Genomic DNA, 25,163 nt, shown 5'->3' on the forward strand with positions numbered 1-25,163 from the left:
AAACATCCACTGATATCAGGCTGACTCTAAGTGCGTCCAAGTAGAAGAGGAATACGCTACTCATGCTTTTTTCCCCAATAACTATGCGTGAGAAAATAAATTAATTTCTAAAATGACTACTTTCCTAGGGCAATTGTCCTTGCGCATATTGATAGGTCAAGCAACAAACACATCAGGCGGGACGTCACATTTCAGTATTCATCTCACTGCATAGGCAACTACAAATTTGACCTAGTTCACGTTAAAGATGAAGATGTCATGACAACGCAACATCACTGGACATCCATGTTCGTTTGTCAGCAATGGTAGTGTCTGTACGTTTGTAGCCTATTCGTAGAGGAATCTAGGAACAATGTTTATGAGATACAAGCCTGGATGAGAGTGCCTTAAACAAGCGGCAGCGCAGCTGATGTACAAAGCCACGGACGAACAATGGGGACAAAACACACATCCCATGCCTTCCAAACAGGCATTTTGCCTTTAAGTGTAATGACATTTATTTACTGTGATACAGCTATACCGTAAATTCACCCATTAGTGACTGAAGCAGCAGTCTGTGAATAGAGCAGGTTAAAAAAAAAACTTAAGCGGTGTTACAAATGTCATGTTATCTTTACCTGCATGTCTATTGTTGAGTAGCTCATGTCCAAGAGCTGCAGTTCAGGGGGGAGTAGTACATGAGGCTCGGCAGATCCCACGGGAATAACATCATCTCTGTTCTTCTGAAGAATTTCCCGTTGCACCTCAGACCTCAAGTCCAAATAACAAAACAGCGTGACGAGGTGCAACGACAGAGAGAGGACGAAGAAACCGAGGAAAATCTTGCAGTTGTTGCATTGTCTTCTGCAAACACATGTGGAGTGTTTAACATCTCTGTCCTCTAAGTTTGAAAACTTTTCTGAAAAAGACTTAGGTGCCATGGTTGGTTGCGGGCGAAACTGACGCTACTTAGACATAATCGAATATTGTCTTATCTGGTCAGCTCCAGATATGATCGTCTCGATGAGGGCGAATTACTAGTTTAACCCGGCTTCATCTGTTCAGAAGCCGCAAAGGACAAGCTGATTTGATAACCTACTGGCGCCCCTGTAGTAAGACCCGCCTCTGGTTGCCGATAGGTTGTAACCTACCAGACGTCATTTCATTGAAAACCCTCCCGCGGAAAGATTGAGCACCGAGGATGATTGAATGGAACATAAAAACCCATGTTTTTGAATCTTCCCTGAGTCGAAGAAATTCGTGTTTGAACAAAACAGGCCTGCGTATTCAGATATTACCATAACTTAAATTATCCTACAACAATTTATCTAAAACACATTTGGAAGCTCCAGTCATAACTGGCGTATAAGGTGATAAGTGTTTATAGGATTACCAAGGCATCCCTAATCAGATAATGTAGCCAAGGCTATGGATCCAGCTTTCCAAAACATTTGGCTTGCAAATAATATGGGTTGTTTTGGTAGTGCCACAAATATGGTAATTGCTTACTGGTCTGAGCCAAAAGAAAAGAGAATCATTTAAAATGCTTCACGATATTTGTCATTGCCTTTGAGAAAACTGATATGACACAGGCACCTGAAAACATCACAGGAATGTAATTGCAGTGGAAGATGCACACTACTTACATATGTGGTTAAGGAGCTGTGGGCCGACTGCTCTTTGGGTAGATACCCCCTCCCCCACCCACCTACACACACGCATACACACACACACACACCCTTCACCACCACAAGCCATCTGGTGCCAAGCTTCACATCTTTAAAGTGTTAATATAAAGGCATTATAGCGTAATACTAACACATGTTGAGTCCTATATTCTCATCACCGTAGATTCTCTGCCTTGACACTTAAAAGCAGCTCACTGGTGCGAGTCATATGTCGGCTAACCCGCAGTAACATACACAGAATCCCGTTGCATTTAGCGTGCCATAATTTTCAGCTCTGACCTCGGCGTGACTGATGGTCATCACACACATTCACAGCTGAGGTGTGTGTGTTTGTGTGTGCGCACGTGTGTGTGTGTGTGTCATCATGAGAACAGCTTCATGTTTTATGACTGGGAACATGCACATAATCACAATTATTTGAGGCCAGTCCAGAAACACACATGTGCACACAAGACACAGAACCAGAGAGCATGAGCGAAGAAGTAAGGACATGTAAGTCAAACAAAGAGAGAGAGAGGGGAGGGTGGGAGGGAGTAAAGGAAAGATCCTTCAAATCCTTTGGGTTTCCATTACAAACACCACTGAATCACTTTGAGATATTTCCAACTATGGCATTATGATTTGTATTAAATCATATTGTGTACCTTTTACATTGGCAGTAGAAGCCTTTAAAGGCCAATAGAAATATCATTAAGTCTGCGGTCTTGTGCTGGAGTTAATGGTAATTCTTGAGGGCCTGTCCTACTGGTTATGTGGGCAATTTAATAGTCTTAATGGTTCCTCTAGACAAAGAGTGATGTCGGAAATAAGCTTGCCAGTCCTTGGCAAGCACTAAACACACACGACTCTTTGTTCATTCTTTTTATGCAGATGATGTTTTATCGTGATTGCTCTGTGATTACACTATTTGTGTATAGAGGCTGTCATTTCAAATAAGGCTCAGCTACGAGGAAGGACATGTGTTTCATCAATAGGCCTACAGTACTACACTCATGCTCTTGACCATGATGGCTGCTCTCGTGTTCCATGCAGTGGCACACTTACATTCATGTGTGGGTTGAGTGGAGTAATTTTCACGTGTGCAGTATTTATGGAGTTTTAATTCGGTTTTGTGTTCGTTGAACTGTGACCTACGAACTTGCATAGCGCAAATACACATGGGCAGACAAAGGATTTCAGTGTCACTTGATCACTATATGAAGAAATAATATAATGGAGCTTTTAGCTGGCTTTCTTGTTCTTCCATAGAGCTTTACATGCGTGACTTCATTTGATCTGCTGTGTATGAGGTTATGGCAAACTCATCTATAGACGAGACTCAGAGTTAAGACATGAGCTTTTCTAATAGAACAGGGATGGGCAAAAAAACATCAAAATGTATTTTAAAATTATCCTCTGCCTACGACACATACCATAAATCTGCAAACAGCCAAAAGATCAACTGTGCTGACCTGCCAGTTACATCTCATAGCCTCATGAATCAGAGATGTACTCAAAAAGTCACAACTAAACTTGTCAAGTGGTACAAATTAACCACTGAACCCATTGAGCCACAGAATGTGGGCTTAAAGCAACCCAATGCAGTTCTATTACCTTAAAATAACGCCTTCAAAAACATGGGATACTGACATATAGTATGGAGAATGAAGTCTCTGACATTGTCAGTGCATGCCCAGAATGCTAGATATTGCACTGTGTAAAACAACTGATGATCACTAACTGGGTAGCGTGTATAAGCACTAAATGGGGTCATATTGACACCAAGCCGCATAAATATGGATTTTTCATTGTGTTGCTTTAAGTGTTACATGAGGCAACTTCTTGAGCAATGTTGCAGGGGAATCACATAACCTGTTCCATGTGTTCCGATGATTAAAGTTCTCAAGAAAAAATTGATTATTAAATTTCTCAACAACTTGAAGTTGGTCAGAGAGAGGGGGTGTATTGTGTGTGTGAGCAACCAACACGTTATTCATCTTAAGATCATCTTCCTCTTAATATTCTGATCACGTCTGGGTAAATGACATAGTCAGCACCAGTCAGAGGCAGTATATTTGGCAGTATTTTTAAACTACAAACACACCTATAAAGTTTTTTTATACAAAATAAGAAGCCATTTTCTTCAACTCAATAAAATACAAATTACAAAATACTATTTAGTATTTGAAATACATATTTTAAATACATGTATCATAAGTACTGCCCATCCCTGGTTTCTAAGGTCTGTATGGCCCTAATCACCCCTCCTTCACAGGGCAAATAAATAAAAATGTCCCTTTGGTTGTTCTAATGCAGACTATGGTAGTTAGCATTCATATAAAAAAAGTTCACTTAACATTCTTGATCATCTGTGCATTTTATGATTCCCATGACAATAGTTGTAATGGATCACACACACATATGGCAAAGGGAAATATATGATGAGTCATGAAAGATGTTTGTCACATAAATATATCATATGAAATTACTCTGAAACCTTAGCCCAAAAATGTGTGCTTGCTGCATGAATATATGAGCAGACTTGTCCTGTCCCCCTCTTTCTGGGAGCAGCACACGCATCCTAAAGGCATTCCTGTGTACAGCCACATTAGGCGCTGCAGTCAAGCCGCCATTCCAAAGCCAATGAAACCCTGGGTAGCACAAGTATGCTTTTAATCCTTCTCCAGCTGAGGGATCTGGATCTGACTCCGCTATTATATGATAGATGTCATGATTAATGACAATGGGAATCAAAAGATACAAGCCAACTTCCCCAAGTGGGGAAGCGTCTTTATAGCCTCAAATGAAATATGCTTTCTGCCTCATTATGTTTGATAGCTGGGAAGAGGCTGAGCATCTTGTCATTCATTGTTGAGTATACAAAGATATCAAAATGAGAGAGATCTTTAAAAACAACATTAACACATGCCACATTATCTACAAACACTCTATAATTTTAAACATCTTTTGATGCAGATATTAATGACTACTTCAAAGAAAAACTATTATTTCTGGTCTTGGGGAAGCAGATAAGGTTTCCTTTTCACTGGCATTCCATAAGGTAATAAAATTGAGATAAACAGAATAATAAATTCAGATTTAAACGAAAATACAAACATAATAGCACTCTCTACTGGTGAAACACTGACATAGTGGTGACATTGATACTGGTGAGTCACTTTGATGTGCTTACCTCAGTCAGTGTTCATATGGAGCTCTCAATAGAAGTCTCTACCCAGGAACAGATACTCCCTGTTGTCCAAGGGTCCAAGAGCCCAAGGGCTTCATTGGAGGTTTATACAATAAACTAGGACAGTAAAGTGGTGATTGCTGTACCTAATGCTGTTCAACCTCTTCCCTGGATAATCTTTCATTTTAATTTAAAGCAAGGATATACGGAACATAGTGATTTGGCATCTGTGTGCTAAAGCTAACAGATATCACATATATAAATGTTTATATCAGAAAAATGTAAAACAAATGTTCTCAGAGTCAGGTACTATTAGAAACATATGCTATGCCTATGTTGAAGTACAGTATAAGTATATACTCTTTTGATCCCGTGAGGGAAATTTGGTCTCTGCATTTATCCCAATCTGTGAATTAGTGAAACACACACAGCACACAGTGTACACACAGTGAGGTGAAGCACACACTAATCCCGGCGCAGTGAGCTGCCTGCTACAGCGGCGAGGGGTTAGGTGCCTTGCTCAAGGGCACTTCAGCCGTGGATGTGGGCATGGGAGAGCAGTGCTTCCTACTGGGTCGGGGATTGAACCGGCAACCTTTCGGTTACAAGCCCGAATCCCTAACCAGTAGGCCACGGCTGCCCTACTTGAATTTACTTGAGAAAGATCCAGAACATGCATCAGGTTCTACATAGTCATACAGTCATTTCTGTGGAATTAAAATGAGCAACAATGAATGCATACTCCATGCTGGCAATCCATGTCCAGATTTGGATTCCTTTATTAGTTTTATCAGTTGGCAGATTCAGCCTCTGCCCAAAATACAAGAGGAACAGATACAGGTGGACTAGAAACACTGATATGGGATAATATTCCTTCAGCACAGTTTCTCAAAAGAAATAAAAATAACGACATGTCGTAGAACTAGTGCAAAAAAGTCCTATCCATAGAAGCACAGTGTATAAAATGCCATAAGAAGTGTTCCCCTCATGGCGAGAGGAAGGAGCAGGAGAGGCTTCCCCTCTGAGACTCTTAGAAAACAAGGTGCTATCTAGAACCTTTCAAAGGGCTCTTTGACTTGTCCTTACAGAAGAAGCAATGGTTCCAAGGTTCTACAAAAGAAAATGGTTCAAGGTTCTACTTAGACCTTATGCATGCTATTTGCAACGAAGGCTTAAAAGTTCCATAGAGCAATGTTTTTGGTTCTATGTGGAACCTTTACATGTTCTTTGTAGGATCTCTTGAGGGTTCTCCTGTGAGGACAAACTAAAGAACCCTTTTTCTAAGAATGTCATGGTGTGTCTACATGTCACCAGTCACAACACACACAAGCTACAAAAGAGTACAAGTGGCCTTATGGAGATGGTCTGTGGGGCAGACAGAGTGATGTGTACTTAAATGAAAGAACATTTTTATACATTTTGAAAGCACATGAAACATTCAAAGATCACAAGGCCTATAACTGACAAAACAGCAAAGAAACTTAAGACATCATCTTCAGAGACATAATAATGTGATAAAAAACATTATACGGTATCAAATAAAGCGAGTAAAACCTGTGAAATGTTTTAAAAGGGGTTTGTGACAAAACATTCCTCATTCTTGGAAATATGATATGTCACAACCGCCTTTTATCTTCTGCATGTCAAAAAGAGAGAAAATATTTCTTTATTTCATTAAAATCTGTCTCCCAAGTCATTAACGTATTGTTTAGAAAGGCCCCATGGCAGGTAGTCACTGATTGAACTCTGTGCAATAGTATTTTTGTGGATTTGTTGGTGATGGTTCCTACTGAAGACCCTGAAAACAAGCAAAGCTTTTATGTTCACCAAATGTCTTACTTAATCAAAAGTACATTTTCATATGTGGTGAAACATACTCCCAAATAATGCCATAAAAGGATGATAAACTGTGCTATGACCATGGATAATATTGTGCAGTGTCATTTCAAATGTTCCAAGTTAATCATGCAGAGCTGTAAAATGACCATGGGAATGATTTTGTTCACTGCACTATCTTTTGGTTTTACAGAGAACTTAGCAGCCCTAATGTTTCACGTGATATGATCGATCTGGCACTTCATAACATGAACATGAATACTATAGTTTCACTGTGAAAGATGATGCCCAATAACTACAGAATGGATGTGTCATTAGTCATTATATATTATATATTATACTCTATATATATATATATATATATATATATATATATATATATATATAATATTATGTATATATAGTAGTAATAGATAATAGCTGAAAACAAAATGAAAAGCAAATGTTTGAGGCTGAGACAGCAGCAGTAACATGGACACAGAAGTTCCGAAAACGAGCCTGTAAAACGGAATCAGTGTAAATAGGCCACTTGTACTCATACCCTGCACTGTGACATCACACCGCTATCGGGCAGGGGAACCAATCACCATCTGATTTTGGAGGGGGAAGAGGTGGGACTTTCTCAGGTCAAGTGGGCTGTCCGTCCCATGTCTCAGAATCTCTCAGCAAGAGGCTGGGGGGGGGGGGGCAATGCGATGGCAGATCTCTACCACGCCTACGGAGAGAGGAGTCAGTTGGATTTGTCCATGAAGGAGAGGCAGGAAAAGAAAGGATGTGGCTGGCAGATGAGATTGGAGCACGCAGAGGATTGGCGTGGTGCTGCTTGTTAAGGTCACTCCTCCCTGACCGGACTCTCCTCCAGGGTCACCATGGCGTCCAGGCCTGCGTTGCCGCCGCCAACAGTTGTGATGGAGACAACAGTGTGCAGTAGGATGAGGACGAGCATGCACAGCTTCAGTCTGCCACTGCAGAGGCGCGAGGCACATGACACTGCCTGCCACGACCTCGGCTGCCATGGCGACGACCCCTGGAGCTGGGTCAAAGCGCACGCTGCCCCCATGGATGGGTCGCATCCGCTCCATCTGACGTCACAACACTCTGGTCCCCCACTGCTGTCCAGATCTTCCAACAGCCCTGCAGTACACAGAGAGGAGAGCCTCACACAAAGAGCCAAGGAGCAATGTTATGTCCGTGTCACAAAAATCAGATTTGTTTTTTTTTCTGGGGTAGTCTATTTGGCTTTCCTTTCATTTCATTGTCTTGAGATAAATAACATATAAAGAATATGCAGTGTCTTTCAAAGAACAAGAACAGAAACATATAATTTCACAATGGATTGTCTTGGTGAACAACGCCCCCTGCAGGAGTACCTGAAAACATCATCATATTTTTGGTCACTACCGCAAACAAGCCACAGATAAAGACAGGTGCAGTAATTGGATAGCAGTGTATTCTGTGTGGTGCAGTGGGTAGTATTATCTATAAACAACTCTGTTGAATAATTCTACAGGGTGCTGTTTTTGTGTGATACACCAAGACAATTCACAGACGAACAATATGGCAGGAAGAAACATTCTGCAGAGACATCACCAAATTAAACACGCTCTTACCTATCATCCTATCCTACCAGCGTCTCAAACCAAAGGAGCTAGATGGTAGATTGTCATGTTTAGTTATTAGATTGTACTGTGATGGTATAGCTAGTTAATAGATTGCATTGTGATCTGTTATCTCACATTAGTCTCTTTCGCATCGGAGGGATTTTTGCAGTTCCAAGAACATAACATTCCTAGAACCCTTTTTTCTCGTGTTCGGACAGGACAGATTTGGGTTCCTATAACTCTTTCAGCTCCTACCTCAGGGCAGGGTCTTTTCCCTTTGCATAGGAACCCTTAGTGACAGTCTACATGATTGGTCCAACTCTAAAATAATTAGTGAACAGTTTTGTTCAGAGCTGAAAATGCAACTGTATTTGCATATGAAAGGACAGATGTAGGTTGTTAGTGACAAAATATTAGCTTTCAGTATGGTACGATCTCTTTGTAAATTATGTTTGATAAAAAAAAGTCTTTGAACTGTCCCGGCTCTCCCCTACTTGGTGGCCCCTCCACCACTGCTCAGGAAAATTAGAGACCTGGCCCTGGTTGTGGATGGCTGCTCCATTTCCCCATCTCCTGAGGTGCGCAACCTGGGTATTATCCTGGACTCCACTCTCTCCTTCCGGTCCCACATCAACAATGTCACCAAGCCCACCTTTTACCACCTCAGAAACATCTCACGACTCCAGCCTTCACTCACACATTCAGTAACTGAGACACTCATCCATGCCTTCATCACCTCCCGTCTGGACTACTGCAATGGTGTCCTGTCTGGACTGCCCACCAAGGCCCTTAGCAGACTCCAGTATGTCCAGAACTCAGCTGCCAGGGTTCTAACCCACACAAAGCCCTGGCAGCATATCACTCCCATCCTCCAACAGCGCCATTGGTTGCCAGTCAAGACAAGATCCTCCTGCTCACCTACAAATCTCTCCATGGACTCTCACCACAATACCTCACAGATCTCATCCACCCCTACACTCAGTCGCGTTCCCTGCGGTTCTCTGAAAAGGACCTGCTGGCCACCCCCCGCACCAGGTTGTGGACTTTTGGGGACAGGGCTTTCTCTGTCAATGCTCCCACACTCTGTAACAGTCTACCACTCCATGTCCGCTCTGCCCCGTCCCTGTCTATGTTCAAAAAGCACCTCAAAACATTCCTTTTCACTAAGTCCTTTGACCCCTAACCCCCACACACACAATTTGTGAAGCGACCTTGGGTACCATGAAAGGCGGTATAGTCCAAGTTATTATTATTATTATTATTATTATTATTATTATTACTTTAAGTTAATCCCTTGTTTCTTACGTTAAGTAGTTTCTTCCTCAACTCTGCTTATTGTCGACTGCAGTAGCCTAATACAAATCATAACATCCGAAAAATGCGTAACCAATATAGCCTACGCGAAGAATCCCCCAAAATATCAGATGTAATTGCACACACTTTAGGACAACTGGACAGGACAGTTTAGCCACTCATTTCTCCAATTTAGTGCTAGTCAGAATGCTTAGATGACACCATATTCTTAACCTGTAACTTAACCTAGTATGACACGGCAACAATTCCAATGATTTTGTCAGTGTGAACGCAAATGAAAAACGGGTCTCGGGGAGAGTAGTTAGTAGAACTGATTTAGAACTGGACTGTTCCTAACTACCGTATTTTCCGGACAATAAGTCGCACCGGAGTATAAGTCGCACCAGTCAAAAAATGTGTCATGAAGAGGAAAAAAACATATATATAAATAAAATAAAAAAATAAAAATATTAACAAAAAAATAAAAAAATAAAAAATAAAAAAAGTGTGACTTATAGTCCGGAAAATACGATAAGTTCCTATAACTACTTGGTCCGAAAGAGACTATTATGTCTATATCTCATATACCACAAGTGTGCACCCCCAATCCAGTGCTGGGTGATGCTGACCTACCTGTGCAGATGAAACTGGACAGGCCTCCGTAGACGAGGTCGTCGTTGTCTGGCAGCACAAAGGGGCAGCTGGTCTCCACCTCCAGGCAGTATTGCTTGCACGGGATGCGGCGGAGGCACTGCTGCTGCGAGGTGGGGAAGTACTCAGAACACAGCCAGGCTTTGTACACAGACTAGAGGTGGGATAAACACACACACACACACACACACACACACACACACACACACACACAGAAAAAAGCTGTGTCAATCCCCCAATATGGTCCAAACACACAGTCTATTACATCAGTGCTTGCAGTGAAACGCTTTAGATTATTGTAAGAAAACAGAAAGAAGATGTATATGTATGTCAACATGTTGGTCGTGATGTGGAGGTCTCATTATGGACTGTTCTTTCTAGGCTTTGTCTTTAATAACCCAGGTATAGTGGAGTCACTAGTAAGCCCATGACCAGACCAAAGATGGTGTTTTGAGGAGACCAGAGGGCTCAATAATGATGATGAAGGACTCCGTAGATTACACATGGCACAAACACAAGCCAATGCCACTGAATCGTTTCCCAAGGAGCGCAAATACCGGTACCTTAGTTTTACAGCGAGCCTGGCGCGAAGAATCTCTGATAAAAGATGAAATGTAAACACAATGTAGAACACAAATAATGAAAGAGAGAGAGAGAAAAAAAAAACAGAATAACTGCAAGAGGAGGAGAGGAGGACATGGTTCAGCATATCAATGTGTCTTTTTTCCACAAAAATATTTTTGAAGGTGTAGCCTACAATTCTAATCCAGTACACTTTTAGTAAAATTAATCAAATTGATCTTCATTGAGTCTTTCCTAGCCCTATAAATGGAAACAAAGTGGTTAAGACATATTCATAAACTATTCTAGCCCAACATGTACCTTCAGGAGCATGGAAATAAGGGTGTAACCTAAACAGTTGTTCATCTCAAATATCAAAACCTTTCTGCGCAAATTGCAGTCAAATTCTCATCTCTGTCCAGAGATTTTGGGCGTTTTTGTCCTGCTAACCTCTCCTGCTCATTAGCCAGGAAAGGGAGGGCATGAAGACCTCTCCCCCCGATGCACAGCTTGTGATCTCTGACTTCCACTCAATTCCTGCAGTCTACCCTACACACGCCAGCTCAGTCTGCTCTAATCCCAAATTAAGACCGTGCTCCTTATTGCCCTGTGTTACCCATCTGTTTCATCACAGACACACTCCTGAGCATGAAGGTGCGGCTTCAAGAATAGGTCCCAACACCCACTCTGGACAGTCAAACTCATTTTATTCAAATCTCCCAAACAAACCTATGGTTCTACCTAATCAAAATTACATCTGCTAACTTTGGTATTATGACTATCACACAACACTAAGATAATTATGTTATTACAGCCAATGACATACCAAAACCTTAAATATTTGTCTCAGCACCAGCGTTCTGCCCAATACCCTTTTAATCCTGATCAGGACCGCATCTGTTCCTGTTGGATGCTGAAGACGTCTGCTGTAAGTGTGACATTAAGGGGGAAGTCAAAGTCTAAATAGGGTTTTCAGAAATAGTAATTACAGTACTGGGGGCTATGGTAGCCTGGCCTCTGCTCTGCCAAACCCACAATCACATTCAGTGTGCTTTGGAACGATTCCATTGGATTGCTACTGGGCCTGGAGGGGCGTAGCTAATGAGCATCAATCCAAATGATATGCAAAGTGATTGGATCTGATGCTAGCTCTCATCACGAGTAATCAGATAACTGAGAGAGATAGTCACTAAATCAGACTCACTCAAGCCCAGCAGGCAGACAAGCCAGAACGCTGTCTACCTCAACAAAAGGCCCGGCCGACTCTCCTTATTCTCTCCACTCAATCGATCTGTCATCTTTTCCCACAATAGCCATTTTTTGTCAGAGTTGCATTTCAGAGGCAAATGTCCTTTTTTCCGGCTTTTCCTAAACCACTCCCTGCTGGTCGCTGATTGGAAGTCCACCAAAAATTGGATTGGCTGATTCTCATAAATTGCTATTTTCCAGACTATAATCCCAGCACTAAGTGAGCTGGGGACACACAGTCTAGCCAGGCTAGGGTTTCAGAAAAAATACTGACTGAAAACATAACCACAGAATAGTATGCAATCATGTGGTTGTGTGTTTGTGTGTGTGTGTGTGTGTGTGTGAGAGAGAGATAGATAGATAGATAGATAGATAGAGAGAGAGAGAAAGAGAGAGAGATACTGTATACTCTCACACATATTTAGTACACACACACACACAAAACACACGCACACATATATACACACAAACACAAAAAATCACAGGCAGAAATTTGCAGTAATTGCCATGTTGAGTGACAGCCATTTTTTCTTCCTGCCACGAACAATTCAGCTGTGATAAATCAGAGGCCTTCTCAAACACTCATCCCCTTCCCTAAACACAGACACACATACACGGACACACACACGGACACACACACACACACACACACACACACACACACACACACACACGGACACACACACACACACACACACACAAGTCCTGAAGTGAGTCCATAAGCAAACACTACTGCAACACCAGGGTACTTTCTGTCAAAATAATCTGCCCATGTCTCCACTACTAAATGACACTAAAGGTAGCATAACTTTAGCTTAATATAGCAAGCAACATGGTGGGCTCTTGTGAGGGAACTAAAGAACATAGAGTCTGAATACATTTCTTTCTGCAACTCTAATTAGTATGTTAACTTTAGGGGACACCTTTTATCTGTAATTAACTACCACTAATGGGCTCCACTGCTTTGTGCTTTGCTGGTGTCTTTGCATATGAGGAGGGAGTGTGTTTGGTAGAATACTAATCTCGCGGATAACTCTCACTGCTAATTTTAGGAATCTGACAGGAGCACAGGCTAATTACGAGGGGAAGCACGTTCTAGTTCAACTTCTCTGAGCCAACAGAGAGGCAGAGAGCAAGAGAGAAATAGTGAGAAAGACAGACAGTGTGTGTGTGTGAGAGAGAGAAAGAGCATGAGAGAAAAAGTGTGCATGTGTTCTTATATTCAAGTCATTCTGTTTACATTGAGCAATCACATCTAAGTAAAGAGCACTGAACAGTTCTTAGTAACTGCATTCAAGCTGAGTTACCCTGAGCTGTAGCTAAGGCAACAAGATATTTCAGTTCTGATCAACGCTAATTATCATAAACATTGTTTCATATCTCATGTTTGCATTGGCCTATCTAGCATACTGAATAATATTACTTCACATTCATATTTTCATCCATATTCTCTTAATGATCTTATTTGCTAAATATTTGGAATTTACTCCGCCTGCATTGATAAAATGAGGATTCCCTGCGATTAAGTCCTTTGATAATTGCTGATAACCTCCGGAGGGTAACATATTGATGGAAACCCCTTCTGTAGCTGCTCCAAATGAAAAGAAATCCTCTTTTAATTCTTGTTATCCTCTAAGACTTGCAGAAAAAGGTTGCTAGGCACAGACTAGTATCTATGGAGACTGTAGACCCCTCCCAGCTACTGTCCAAGAGGGAGGGATGGAGGGGTACTGACCCACTGCCTCTCCTAACTGTCTTCATTAACATCAGATATGGCCGACTCACTGTATAATACTCATGTTAAATAACTCCCTTGACAGTACATTTGAATATCAGAACAAAAAAGAGGAGGGTTACAGTGCAGTCATACCCAATCTGTCAAAATGGCATTTTCCACTTAAACTGTATAAATTTGTAACAGATGCTTATGTCAGTTAATACAATTCATTCATACACTACTTATTGTAAACAGACCACTTCATGCACGATGGAAGTTACGGTGAGGGAAGCAATTTTCGTTGGAATACTTGAGCCAGCCCTGATGATTAGATAGATCAATAAAATAAGGGCTTTTCCCCATGCTGGGCCAAAATGCTCTGAGCCTGGCGAGCAATCCTCACACTGGCATTTACATACAGACAGCCACAGCATGATTCCTTTACTTGGTTTAGCCTGACAACCATGCACATGAAGCAACAACAGGGCTGGAGCAAGGTTAACAACATAGCTATAGCATGGGCATCTTATGCATTGTCTTGTTCCAGCTTTGTTCAGGCCTAACAATGTAAGCAATATACTGACATAAGGAAACAATAATGCAACAGAATGCATAAACACTGTACATAAGTACATAAACACTGTAGCCTATATCCATATGTGGATCCATGCATGACCATGAGAAAGCATACTACACAGTGATCTGCACTGAGTGTCAGCCATTTCCCCCCTGTCATTTGGAGTTGAGCTGTGATAAATCAGAGGTCTTCTCACCTCCCACGGAGACACACTCCCTAGTCACTCACCAGAGCCTGGAGTGGCTCCAGAATCAAATACTCCAGCTCCTTCAGTCACTCTCCTCAACCACCACTGTAATTAAGTAACACTACAGTTAACCTAACACTATAGGCAAGTGTTTCAGGTAGTGAAAGAAAAACAAATCATTTAATCTCATGCAAATTAATCTAATCTTTTTTGTGATAAACTTTTAATTGATTTTCAAAAACATGGCGGCGGGGGAGGCAAGTCGGTTACAAACAGAGTATTTATATGACTAATGAATCACATTTTTAAGCATTCATTTAGAACATTCCTTGGTAAAACTATAGTATAATCCACAAATGCTGCTTACTTATTGCAGTACCCACACTGATTATAAAGGCAAGGAAAAAATCTAAGGAACAAGCAGATTTTGTGGGATATTTTATGTACTGAAAACTGTCACACAGTACAAAAACAGAAACGTCCCCACCGCGTTTTGACCCCGCACCCAAAACAAATGCTGGTTTCACCCCGGGCACCTGCTTTTATAACCACGGCAACGATGATGAAGCAGCTGGACAAGGACTCCGATTGGAGTGTGACACAAGAGAGAGGATTAATAGCTTCACATTATCTCTGGTCTCTCTGGCGTGGTGCTGCTGCTGCAGCAGCACTGTGAGGGACTATGGAGCGTGCCGTGTAGCGCCTGCCTCTGGTGCACACACGCCGCGTCCCTCCTATAGGCCCCCGGGGCTGACGGGGAAATCCCAAAGATCTTATTATCGCCTGGGCCCTCTGATGTGAAGTGTTGGCTCCTCCGCCGCTCCGCAGAGAATCATCACACAGTGGCATCAATCAGAGCCAGGGCGGAGACAGTAAAGGGACTCATACGCATCAGCTTCAACGCGTCATGATGCAGCTAGGCACAATGGCAGGAGGAAATGAAAGTTTGCCATCACCGATGAAGGAGTAGGTGCCTGTCTGTGAATGCTGGTGGTATCGGGGTGAGCGGGTTCCTTTGGGTGAGCCGCCCCTTCCTCAGCGCTTTGGATGGTAATGCCGGTCCTTATGACAGACTACTGGGGAGAGGAGGTCTGCTCCACAGTGTATTAGAGTATAGGAGTGTGTGTATATGTGTGGTCCTGTTAACTCAAAGTCTTTCAGCAGAGGAAAGCCCATTATCTCTCTCTCTCTCTCACACACACACACACACACACACACACACACACACACACACACACACACACACACACACACAAACACAGTCTTCAGGCTTGATGCTATTTTATGCTCAAGTGCTAGCAGACATTTGACATACTAGGTCATAGCATATTCCTAGCCTGGAAAAATCAGAACTCAGTCACAAAGTGAATAGAGTCTGGTGACTCGATTGGGAAACGTTTGCAACACTTGCATCACGACGGGCACTATGAAATCATTGGTCCAGCCTTACCAATCACATTGATCAGAGATTCCTAATGTTACTTCCTACTTCTTCTTCACATTTTACAACTTTACAAACTGAAAACAAACAGCACCAACAGTCAGGAAACAATGTATGTGGTTCTACCTTTGCTGTAAATACATTTCAGCATTTTTCCAACTGCATTTTTTGATGTTTGCAGGTGTTGCTGGTTCTGTTTATCACAGTAAGTTTCGGTTTCGTCTTCCCCTCTTGTCGCTGATTGGCCTGACATTTTCTTGTTTGAGGGAAACGGTTATGAACTATGGTGTTCCAGACTAGATCTCCTTGAAAGAAGATCTAGGTGGGGGCGGGGCCAGGCTAATAGCGTTCAAAATGGATCATAGAGGACTCTGAAAATAAAATGGACTGTCCCACATGTATCTTTCAGGAAATCCCAGATACAGCCTTGTTCATCACATGAGGATTTGTTTTTTAACCAATAATAAAAGTTCCACTTGAAACGTCTGACTGACACCATGTCTGAAGGCATGACAGAGAGACCCAATCACAAAGGACTGTTGGAGAGTTGGAGCTCTATGATCAAATACAAGGTGCCCTCTATCTGAGGAAAACTGTATGAAGTACGCCAGGTTTAATCCACATCATAGCACTGCTGTATTCTTATTTATGGGGCATGTTAGGGATGTCCCCCAAACATACTCATACATAAGTTCAGGCCATTGTTATTGCTTACCACTGATCATTTCCTAAAAATAAGCTCATGCTCCTCATTTATCGGTAAAAAGGCTTATTGATGACAACCAATGACATCACTCAAAAGTGGAAGATATCGAGAAGATTAACTACTTCTTTAAAGGCACAATGTACTTTAGTCCTACTGACAGTAAAGTTAACAGTCAAAACACATTTTCTCTGGAGATGACCCGAACAAAGCAGGTCTTTATATAGTTTGACTACTTGTGAAAGTATGTGCCCATTTTAGACACTGCTGTTGTGCTTGAAAAAGGAGTTTGTTGATGTTTCTAGCCATGGTTAACCAACATGCTTCATTAGTGCAATGTTACATCTGCCAAAGTTGTTCTCACATATAGGCCTACTCATTAATCAGCTCTGAAGAAAGATTCTGCCTGTGACTATCCTGGGCTCTGTGGGTAGGCTTTGTTGAGAAAAAGAAACACACACAATTAACTCCCAAATCTAAAACTACACATCCTAAAATCCAACCAATAAAGTTAATGATTCATCTGTCAATCATGGGTCCAAGCAAGGACAACATGCCAGCAGGTGCAGGGACCCTGACAAATTGAAGAATACTGCTTGGTTGTTTAAGAATAGCTTAAAGGTTAACTATGCAGGTTTTTTAGCTTAATATGCAAGTTTTTTAGCTTAATTTATCTTCATTTAACAGCTTCAGAGTCATTGGAATGGTTATATGACTTTTTTCGGGTTGAATGGTGGCCGTCTCGCTTCCCCCTAGCGCCTGTGAACGGAAAAACCACCCTTGCAACTGTGGGCCGGCGGGCTGACGGCCTCAGTGTCAGGAAGTATAACGAATGTAACAAATTGCTTTACTACATTCAAATACACATACACGCCAGGCACCGGCTAGAAAAAGGTAGCGATGGAGTTTCTCAGACATTCGTCATGACAGAGCCAGCGAAAAAGAAGCAAAAAACGAGAAAACAGTAAGGCCAATACTGCATAGTTTACCTTTAAGTCTAAACATAAATTCACCTTTAAAACACTACCTGATCAATTTTATTTAATGACATTAATTCAGGCAGACTGCAACATTAACCATTCAAACTAATATCAGTCTTGTCCAGGTACAGATTGCAGTATTCCAGGGCAACACAGAGAAAAGGGTATCACCAGGGTGAATCCAGACCTAGAAATCCTTGGTTCATCTCCAATTTCCAAAATGTGTAACCATCGTAAAATTAAAAAATATAGCCTACATCAAACTCTTAACGACTCCTTCCCAAAGTAGACTACAGGAAACATCTTTCTTGCAAAAAATATTTTACATGCAGTTGTTCACTCCATTTTAAAGAAAATAACTGTCCTTGTCGTTTAAAACTGGTGACATCATCAGCACAGCACAGCCATTGGCAGTGCCAACCATCCTCCTCTGTCTGTCATTATAGAAAGCCTGCTCCATACCAGATAAGTGGCTGTGATCAGAATTTAATGGTGACACATGGCACTTCATAATTCTTAGACACTCAGTGATTTTGCCACTTAATGTGATACAAAAACACCTTTTTTGCTATAAAGAACAGTTTTGAAATGTTTCATCCACATATGAAATATCAATAATCCCAAAATAAAAAAGGAATTATTTAAACCTTGGCCAAACATAATAATAAACTAATTCCCCTCATTCTCTTAACTAATACAGTGTATCACCCAGAAGAGTTCAGTAGCACAACATCAACAAAACAGTTCACCACATTCTAATACAAGGTAAGGTCCTATTCGACTCAGACCGAAAAATCAGACTCCTTCTCTGCATTTGCACTTAAGGGAATATTCACTGACATCTTTTTTGGTGCATTCTGACAGGCACTTGAATCCTCCATTTGACTCAAGGGGACACATCACAACCACACAACACATCTCCACTAACCTAGCAGCCGCCAGCATGCATTTCTGTCCACATGCATGTGAGCACTCCAGTAAGGTATGCGTATTTCACTTTAAAGGTTTGAGAAATAAAAAGCAAGTCTGTGAGAAAAGACAACTGGTATGCAGACCAACTTAAAAGTACAGACCAATGGCCTAGGTTCTCCTTTCATACTGTTCTTCTTCTCCTTGAAACAATAAAATGTTTTTTTTTCTTCTCTTCTCTGGCTTGAAGTTAAATGGGTAAATAACAGCCTTGCCTCTATCATTTGCTTTCTCTCACTGTCTCGCTCTTTGTCTTGCAGGTCTCCTTGTCTGAGTAACCACCTCCCGTCGACGAAATGGCCTCTGCCCAGGCCTGTGCGAGAGACCTGTTATCATTTACCAGGAGCCAACACACGGAGAGTGGACAGGCGACGCATTGGGGATCACACACACAAAACAGCTCCTTTAGGAGGGTCAAGAGAGACATATTATCCACTCCAAAGACCACAAATCGGTGGTGGCACCTGATCCTAAAATGCCACCAGTCGTACCTATTCAGAGCCGCCACGAGGAGCCTCCATACTCATTATTCTAGTCCACTGCCTTCAAGCCTCACAGAGGGGAGTGCTGTAACTCTGAATGTCCTACCAGGGTGGTAAAAGCATTCATCCCCCAAGCAAGGGGGCCTCTCCTATGGCAACCAGACTGGACATAAGGCATTTCTGCATTATGCAATAAGGTTCATGGCTGAACAACCGCACATTTACCTGAGTAGCTCTGCTGACAATAAACGCTTTCTCTCAAAGCAGCTTGGCTAGGGGAACTGGGACAGGCTTTTGTCCAGGACGTGTCTTGATCTGCATCAGACAACTTGATAAGAAACTGACAAAAAATGCTACAATGTCCCTCGTCTTCAGGTTGTGACATGGCTTTCACCAATGACAAAGACCTGTGGGGAAGTCGAGAGAAGCAACAGTTGCCATCAAGGACATAGCCAGAGAATGGACTACACTGGGGATAGCTGCTTTACTACTGCAGCAGTATGGTCACCTGCTTGGTCCAGTAAACAAAGCGTCTATACCCATGGGTGGAGAAAAGGTCAGTCAGAAGGCAATCCCAGGTTCCCTACTGTCCTCAGGCTCTGGTAAAGGCCATCTGTACACAATGGCTAGAGGAGCTCTAGATCCCTGCAGTGCTGTAGAAAGCAGGGGAGTCCCTCTTAGGGCTACAGAGCTGGGTTCTTACCATAGTGCTGTAGAACGCAGGGGAGTCCCTCTAGTCTAGGGCTACAAAGCTGGGTTCTCACCACACGCAGGGGGAGAGGACTCCAGCAAAGCAAAGAGACACTCACACAGAGGGGACCCCCCCACACATCAAAAAGTCATGAAGTGCACTTCTGCAGAAAAGTACAAGTGCAAGTACCAAAACATTCAGTGACTCGAAAACGCCACCCACCCCACCACACATACACACAAACTTTGATGTGACAGGAATGCCCTGTGGTTGTATGTTCCCGACCAATGGGGAAAAAAAGAGTCTGCACCAGCCCAAGCCTTGGAGGATGTAAAATGTATCTAATTTAGAGTGGAGCATCACCTGAAGCTTGCTTATTGTCCCTCAAGTGTAAATAGCTCTGGATATAATATTTTGCCAAATGAATACATGTAAATTTCCTGTATCTCAGGTTATTGTTAGGTCCGCGGTGTGGCTGTAACAGACAGGCAGCACTGACAAAGTTATGGCTGTCTGGCTGTCTGTGTTTCTGAAAGCCTCTCTGCTCAGTGATGTTTGCCCTACTGGAGAAGTGGGATGTTTTAAAGTTCTTCTTTAGTGTGAATCCTGTGAGAGGGACTGACAGAAAACTGTGCCTTCCAGATAAGATGGGCCAAAACCATTATTACTTCTGTGGAGTGGGACAGTCACTTCAGCAACAAAAGACAGCTTGAAGTGCCCACCTTTGACATTAAGGAAATGGCTTGGAATTTCAAAATCTGAAGACAATGGCAGCATAACACACAAAAGGAAGTGATGTATATAGTGACTCAGATACCAGTTTGATGTATTATAAAATGTACAGTAAACAGACAAACATTATGTCATCATATGTGCATACTGTGACATATTGTGTCATAGGCAATAGGCTGCAACACAGTCCAGTACCATACAGTAGCAAAGACTATGGAACATCTTTATGTAAAACATAACCCTTGAAATAATGGCAACTCTTTGTCATGCATAAGCCAGAATGTGTGTCTCGTCTTATGCCAAATGTATTCCCTATGTGGTCTTTGTATTTTCACAATCTAACACGATAGTTTTATCTGTAGCACCATAGCCTGTCACAAGGCTAAGGACCATGGGAAAATACATGACAATTACATTGCAATTAGCAATATCTGTCAGTGAGAGATGAGCTGCGATGAGTGGCATGTTATTTTATTTGAGAGTGCTTCAGCCATTATGGCACAGCCGTAAGAATCTATAGTCTGAAAGGCCCTCTTTTCTGTGAATGTGAACACAGTAAGACATTTGTCCTTGAACAAGTATTGTGTGCGTAAACATGTGGGGCTTAATGCATATTGCCTTCAATGTATGTGTGTGGTTCCCTCAGATCAGCTATGCGTACCTTATATGCAGACCCTGCAGAGCTGTCACTCTGACACACTCCGATGCACTAGGAACACTACTGTATCAATCTGCATGTACAAAGAGGGATGTTTAGAACCTCATTAACTTTACTAACAAGCTCGCTCAAATCAAAGATCTCACTGAGAAATCACCCAGGGCCATCTTTAATTGACATCTAAGAAACTTACAATTTCAAAACTTTATCAGTTGTGTTTATGTTTGTGTTCTGTGCTTTCGCTCTGTGATATGGAAGATTTTTGGAACACATGTATCCAGCAAAGAGGCTAGTACACACGTAATGTTACTGTTAGAGAAAACACATTATGAAAGTAAGTGTTATGCTGGTGCTGGTAATTACTGATGTAAAATTACTCAAACAGACAGCAGTATGAGGAATGGCATAATAGCAGCAATCACAGTGGCGACGCTACTAGGACAGCAATATCAATATTATTACTGGGGTCTGCAGAGGCAGCATCTGAACCAATCACTGGGCACACTATAATTAGGCTTGTTTGGATGCCAGTCAAGTAGTTCTTAGTCGATTCTCAAAAAGTCATCATCACTGGAGAATCCATTTTAAAAAGTCTCTCCCCACGAGCCTGGCTTATTAGGGGGAGTACAGTAATGCAAAAATTAACCAGGACAGGGCAAAAAGGACAACGCGGAAACGGCACGTTTCAAGCATTCATTTCACAAAACATATCCAAAGTCTTGAAACAGAAAGCAGCTGGAGGGAACTGTCATTGAAATGTGGGCGACTGATGTGTTTCCATGGTGTTGTTGTCGTTGTGAGAGGCTGGGGTGTGATGGATTGGATGGGCACCATCATCAAGCCACCACATGATGCTGGCTTTTTCATTCCTCTCACTGTACACCTGAAGGCATCTCTGGCACTGTCTTGTTGCTGGCTGATCTGATTACCAAAGAGCTACAGTGGTGAGTAAGGTTTACAAAACTCTAGACCTCACCTCAAACAAACTATCATGCTATATCCTGCTTTGCTTGGACCACTGTGTGTCTGCAGGTGCACTTAAAACATGCGGGAAGAATCGCTATCAGGTTTGTGTGAGGGTGGAGTAGACTAAAAGCCTTACACTCACATTAAAATGGTGGAACATGTGGAGCAGTCTTTGCCTGTTGTTCGAGGGCATACTGATACTGTCTGCCTTTTGTTTCGTTGTGCATGGCTGGCTGTCATACACAGAGGAGCTGAGATAGCTTGCAGAATAGTGGCTTACATGATTTGACGCTGAACTTTCAATCGTAGAACGTCAAACTTGACAATATACCCACTACTGATTATGTAAAGTGATAAAGCATCTGTTTTGAATAGCATTTCGATTCCAGCATAAGTGAGAAGGAAATCTGGACCAACCACAAACGCTGGACCCACCATACATTTCAACATAATGCAGACCACACAGAACATAATTGTGTGTGACTACTGATACTTCTTCTGTTAAGTAATTAAGAGATTCATGTTTTCTTTCAGCAGTGCAGGGAGGTGAGTAAGAGAAATGGGGAGAGACAGTGACAAAGAGACCAATATGCTTCAGCATGACAGAGTGGTGCACCTGGAGAGGAAAAGAACTAGGACAGACAGTCCACTCACAAACAAAGACACATTCCCTCCTTCTTCCCCTGACACCTTGATCCTGCACCCTGCACACACACACACACACACACACACACACACACACACACACACACACGGCCAAGGCCAAAGCCAATATCTTATTTAGTTTTGATCAGCAAAGGCGCTTGGGTCTCCATGGTCAGGCAGTCTAGGTTCACCACAGGTTGTGCAACCTGTATACCTACCTACTCTAAAATGAGTAGGGCAGGCCTATGTAGTGTAGGCTTTCAGAACATGAGTTCAGTGCCTCAACTGCGTCAGCACATTAAACCACAAAGGCCTCGCCTCACCTCTGTCCCCCCGCTGTCACTCATCACACACAACCTCTGACGCAAGCCCGTGAGCTTACACACACTCACACGCGCGCTATGGTGGGGGAAACAAACCCTTACCTTACAGTACTCTGTGTGCGATCTGACGGAATAGTCCTCTGATAGGTACTTGAGAAAGAGGAGGTCGAACTCCTCATATTTTTCCTGAGCATGTTGATCCAGCCTAGCGTACGCCTGGACGCACGCGCTGCACAGATCCCCGTCTTCCTCTCCGCCGCCGAACAGTTCCCGGATGACGTTCGCGAGGCTGCAGTTCAACCCGTCCGGGCTCGCCATGCCCTGCAGCAGGTCTGCCACGGAGTAAGTGTCACAAAAAGAGAGGCTGAAATTCCGAAAGTATTCCAAGAACATATGGGGGGACATGACCGCGGAAGCTGAGAATGATCCCATGAGGCCGATTTTTTGCCGATACAGAGCCATGCATGAGGACTCCAGAGGCGTCCGGCTCTGGGGGTCAGTGCACTGAGGAGTGGGGGGCGCGGATTTGGTCTGATTGCTAAGAAAAACACATTTATCTCCCCCGAGGACCGGCTGGGCCCCGTCGGTGGCGTTGCCCCAGGCTCTACGCTGGCTCCTGTCTTTGGACTTGAGCTTAACTCCCGCGCACAGCCAGAGGTGGTCAGAGAGAAGGACGGTGAAAAATAAGAGAGATGCCAAAGACATTCGCCATTTCTGTACCCTCTCTGAGTCGGTACATGGTTTGTCGCTTTGTTTGGGTGCACAGCAAATTTTTACCACAGCGTCATCTTCCCTTCGACACATCCAAGCACCCCTGATCATATTTTAGGGGGGGAGACAAAAGCGAGCTCAGATGGGCTTGTCACCTCCGCAATATATCCCCCAAAACAATGTCACCTACCTCGTTTGCAACATGATGATAGATGTATTTGTCCACGCTGTTGAATCGAGGGAATCAAACAACTGTCGAACCACTGGCCTTTAATTTTCACAATTCATAACAGAATGAATACGACCGGCGTAATATTCCCTAAACAGTCTCAATTTAGACATGCCGCGAAAGCCGACCGACATGTCCATCGCCAGTTGAGCATCATCCAGGAAACGCATAGCAACGTCCAGTAAAGAAATCTTATTTGAGAATGGTCCTCTTCAAATGGTCAGGCATTGCACTTATTTTTTCTTCCGAGTGTGGTGTAGAGAGCTGTACCTCCTCATCATCTTTAACCCTGTTCCGCTGGCTGTTTCAGTCTGTCGCCATCTTCGCTTTTGCACAGAAAAACCTTGAGATTTTTTAATTGAAGGCAGGGGTGGGGCGCCTGCGCTCTCGCTCTCCTCCGGAACGCCTCACGTCCTTTCCCGTGTCCATTAAAGAGGGCAGAGCTCCATTCATCCCCAACTTTTCATTCATCCCCTTTTCTGCCACCCTTTCTCTCAGGAAGGCGACACCGAGGGAAAACGCAAACACGGGCTGTGCGTCTCCGTCTGCGGCCCCTTGATCAGAGATGTGCGCAATTTCAGATACCAGGGCAAGTAGTGGAGGGCAAAATAGGCTCCGTCTTCGCGTGCAGATTAATAGGCTACTGAATGGCGTGTGATCACAGAGCTGGGTTCACCTCGATTGTGCGAGATTACATCGATTTCAGTCGTAAATATAGATGTCAGCCAATTTAAAATCTGTACAGCGCACGGTCAAGTCCAACCACTTATTCGTTGTTCACTGTCGCCCAGCTTTGAAAAAAGCCTAGATTCAGATATTAACTGTGTGTATAGAATATAGAATTTAAACACGGGTTTAAGTATTGTTTCCCTCTGCAAACAAATATAACATGGCGATGACAGGTACGACATCTATGATGAAGCCTAATTAAATTTATTAAAATATAGGTCCTGGTAGAACTGCATAAGGCTGTCTGACACAGAAAGTAAAAAGGCCAGTGAGAAATTGTGTGAGCAAAATCAAAAATGCAAAAATGTCCAGGAAAACTTTTAGTATGATTTGAATTTGTATGGCATAATTAAACAATTTGTTTTTTATCTTATTTAAAGTATTTGATAATTGAAAA

At 42.7% G+C, this 25,163-nt stretch overlaps 1 protein-coding gene across 1 annotated transcript; it reads right to left on the reverse strand.

The window, feature by feature from the left end:
• Positions 1-7,082: 7,082 nt before the first annotated feature.
• On the reverse strand, positions 7,083-24,687 carry nalf2 (NALCN channel auxiliary factor 2). The gene is made up of 3 exons (XM_048231667.1): positions 23,200-24,687; positions 10,200-10,371; positions 7,083-7,806 (listed from the first exon to the last, which is right to left on the reverse strand). The coding sequence occupies exons 1-3, from the start codon at positions 23,917-23,919 to the stop codon at positions 7,505-7,507; spliced, it is 1,194 nt and encodes a 397-aa protein (XP_048087624.1). The 5' UTR covers positions 23,920-24,687; the 3' UTR covers positions 7,083-7,504.
• Between the last annotated feature and the right edge of the window lie 476 nt (positions 24,688-25,163).

The sequence above is a fragment of the Alosa alosa genome, chromosome 2, assembly GCF_017589495.1.
Source record: "Alosa alosa isolate M-15738 ecotype Scorff River chromosome 2, AALO_Geno_1.1, whole genome shotgun sequence".
In the NCBI taxonomy this organism is placed as follows: Eukaryota; Metazoa; Chordata; class Actinopteri; order Clupeiformes; family Clupeidae; genus Alosa; species Alosa alosa.

Bases quoted from the DNA above. Each gene is read 5' to 3' on its own strand.
- nalf2 (XM_048231667.1), bottom strand. From the start codon at position 23,919: ATGATCAGGGGTGCTTGGATGTGTCGAAGGGAAGATGACGCTGTGGTA. The intron at 10,372-23,199 runs GTAAGGGTTTGT...TCCCACCTCTAG, and splicing joins CGCACACAGAGTACTGTAAG to TCTGTGTACAAAGCCTGGCT. The intron at 7,807-10,199 runs GTAGGTCAGCAT...TGTGTACTGCAG, and splicing joins GTCCAGTTTCATCTGCACAG to GGCTGTTGGAAGATCTGGAC.